The 1,199-nt window shown below is 59.4% G+C and overlaps 1 protein-coding gene across 1 annotated transcript in view; it reads left to right on the top strand.

Annotated features, from left to right (window-relative positions):
• The window catches only part of LOC125481722 (myosin-6-like), a gene marked incomplete at its 3' end in the record, with an annotated part of 2,262 nt that extends 1,087 nt beyond the window's left edge, over positions 1-1,175 (top strand). Inside the window, exons 2-3 of the mRNA XM_048593619.1 lie at positions 45-287; positions 995-1,175. Of these exons, the coding sequence (XP_048449576.1) occupies positions 45-287; positions 995-1,175 (424 nt within the window). The remainder of the gene's footprint in view (positions 1-44; positions 288-994) is intronic.
• Between the last annotated feature and the right edge of the window lie 24 nt (positions 1,176-1,199).

Raw genomic sequence — 1,199 nt, 5'->3', positions numbered from 1 at the left:
CCCCGATGGTAATGATTATTACTGTGTTCCCATGCCCCCCTCAGGAGCAGGATAACCTGACCGATGCGGAGGAACGATGCGACCAGCTGATTAAGAATAAGATCAGCCTGGAGGCCAAGGTGAAGGAGCTGGGCGAGAGGTTGGACGATGAGGAGGAGATGAGCGCTGAGCTCACCGCCAAGAAACGCAAGCTGGAGGACGAGTGCTCCGAGCTGAAGAAGGACATCGACGACCTGGAGCTGACTCTGGCCAAGGTCGAGAAGGAGAAACACGCCACCGAGAACAAGGTACCGGCACCCAAACCCACCGGGAACCCCCTCCCCACCGCCACTTTAATCCCGCACCGTGAGTGTTTATCTGCGGATTGCCCCACTGGCGCTCAGGCTGCTCGGCCCCGTCTCCAGCCCCACAGCCTTCCCCCTTCGCAAAGGAGCAGCCGACGCCTTGAGGAAGCGGGCTGAACGGCCTCCTGTCCCTGTGTAACAGGCTGGAGGAGGGAGGGGGAGTGCTGAACGGCCTCCTGTTCCTGTGTAACAGGCTGGAGGAGGAGGGGCTGAGTGGCCTCCTGTTCCTGTGTAACAGGCTGGGGGAGGAGGAGGGGCTGAATGGCCTCCTGTTCCTGTGTAACAGGCTGGGGGAGGAGGAGGGGCTGAATGGCCTCCTGTTCCTGTGTAACAGGCTAGAGGAGGAGGAGGAGGGGCTGAATGGCCTCCTGTTCTTGTGTAACAGGCTGGAGGAGGAGGAGGGGCCGAACGGCCTCCTGTTCCTGTGTAACAGGCTGGAGGAGGGGGGCTGAATGGCCTCCTGTTCCTGTGTAACAGGCTGGAGGAGGAGGAGGGGGTGAATGGCCTCCTGTTCTTGTGTAACAGGCTGGAGGAGGAGGAGGAGGCTGAATGGTCTCCTGTTCCTGTGAGGAGGAGGGGGTGAATGGCCTGGTGCTGTTCCCACGTCCCCGTGGTTGCGGTGCTGATTTTCCCGGGATCTTCCCTGGCAGGTGAAGAACCTGACGGAGGAGATGGCAGGTCTGGATGAGACGATAGTGAAACTCACGAAGGAGAAGAAGGCTTTGCAGGAGGCCCACCACCAGACCCTCGACGATCTCCAAGGAGAAGAGGATAAAGTCAACAGCCTCTCCAAGGCCAAGGCTAAACTGGAACAGCAAATCGATGATGTAGGTAACTCCTTCCCACACTCAGAGC

The sequence above is a fragment of the Rhincodon typus genome, unplaced genomic scaffold, assembly GCF_021869965.1.
Source record: "Rhincodon typus isolate 14 unplaced genomic scaffold, sRhiTyp1.1 hic_rhity00003306, whole genome shotgun sequence".
In the NCBI taxonomy this organism is placed as follows: domain Eukaryota; kingdom Metazoa; phylum Chordata; class Chondrichthyes; order Orectolobiformes; family Rhincodontidae; genus Rhincodon; species Rhincodon typus.
This window is presented reverse-complemented; position numbering and strand designations above follow the sequence as displayed.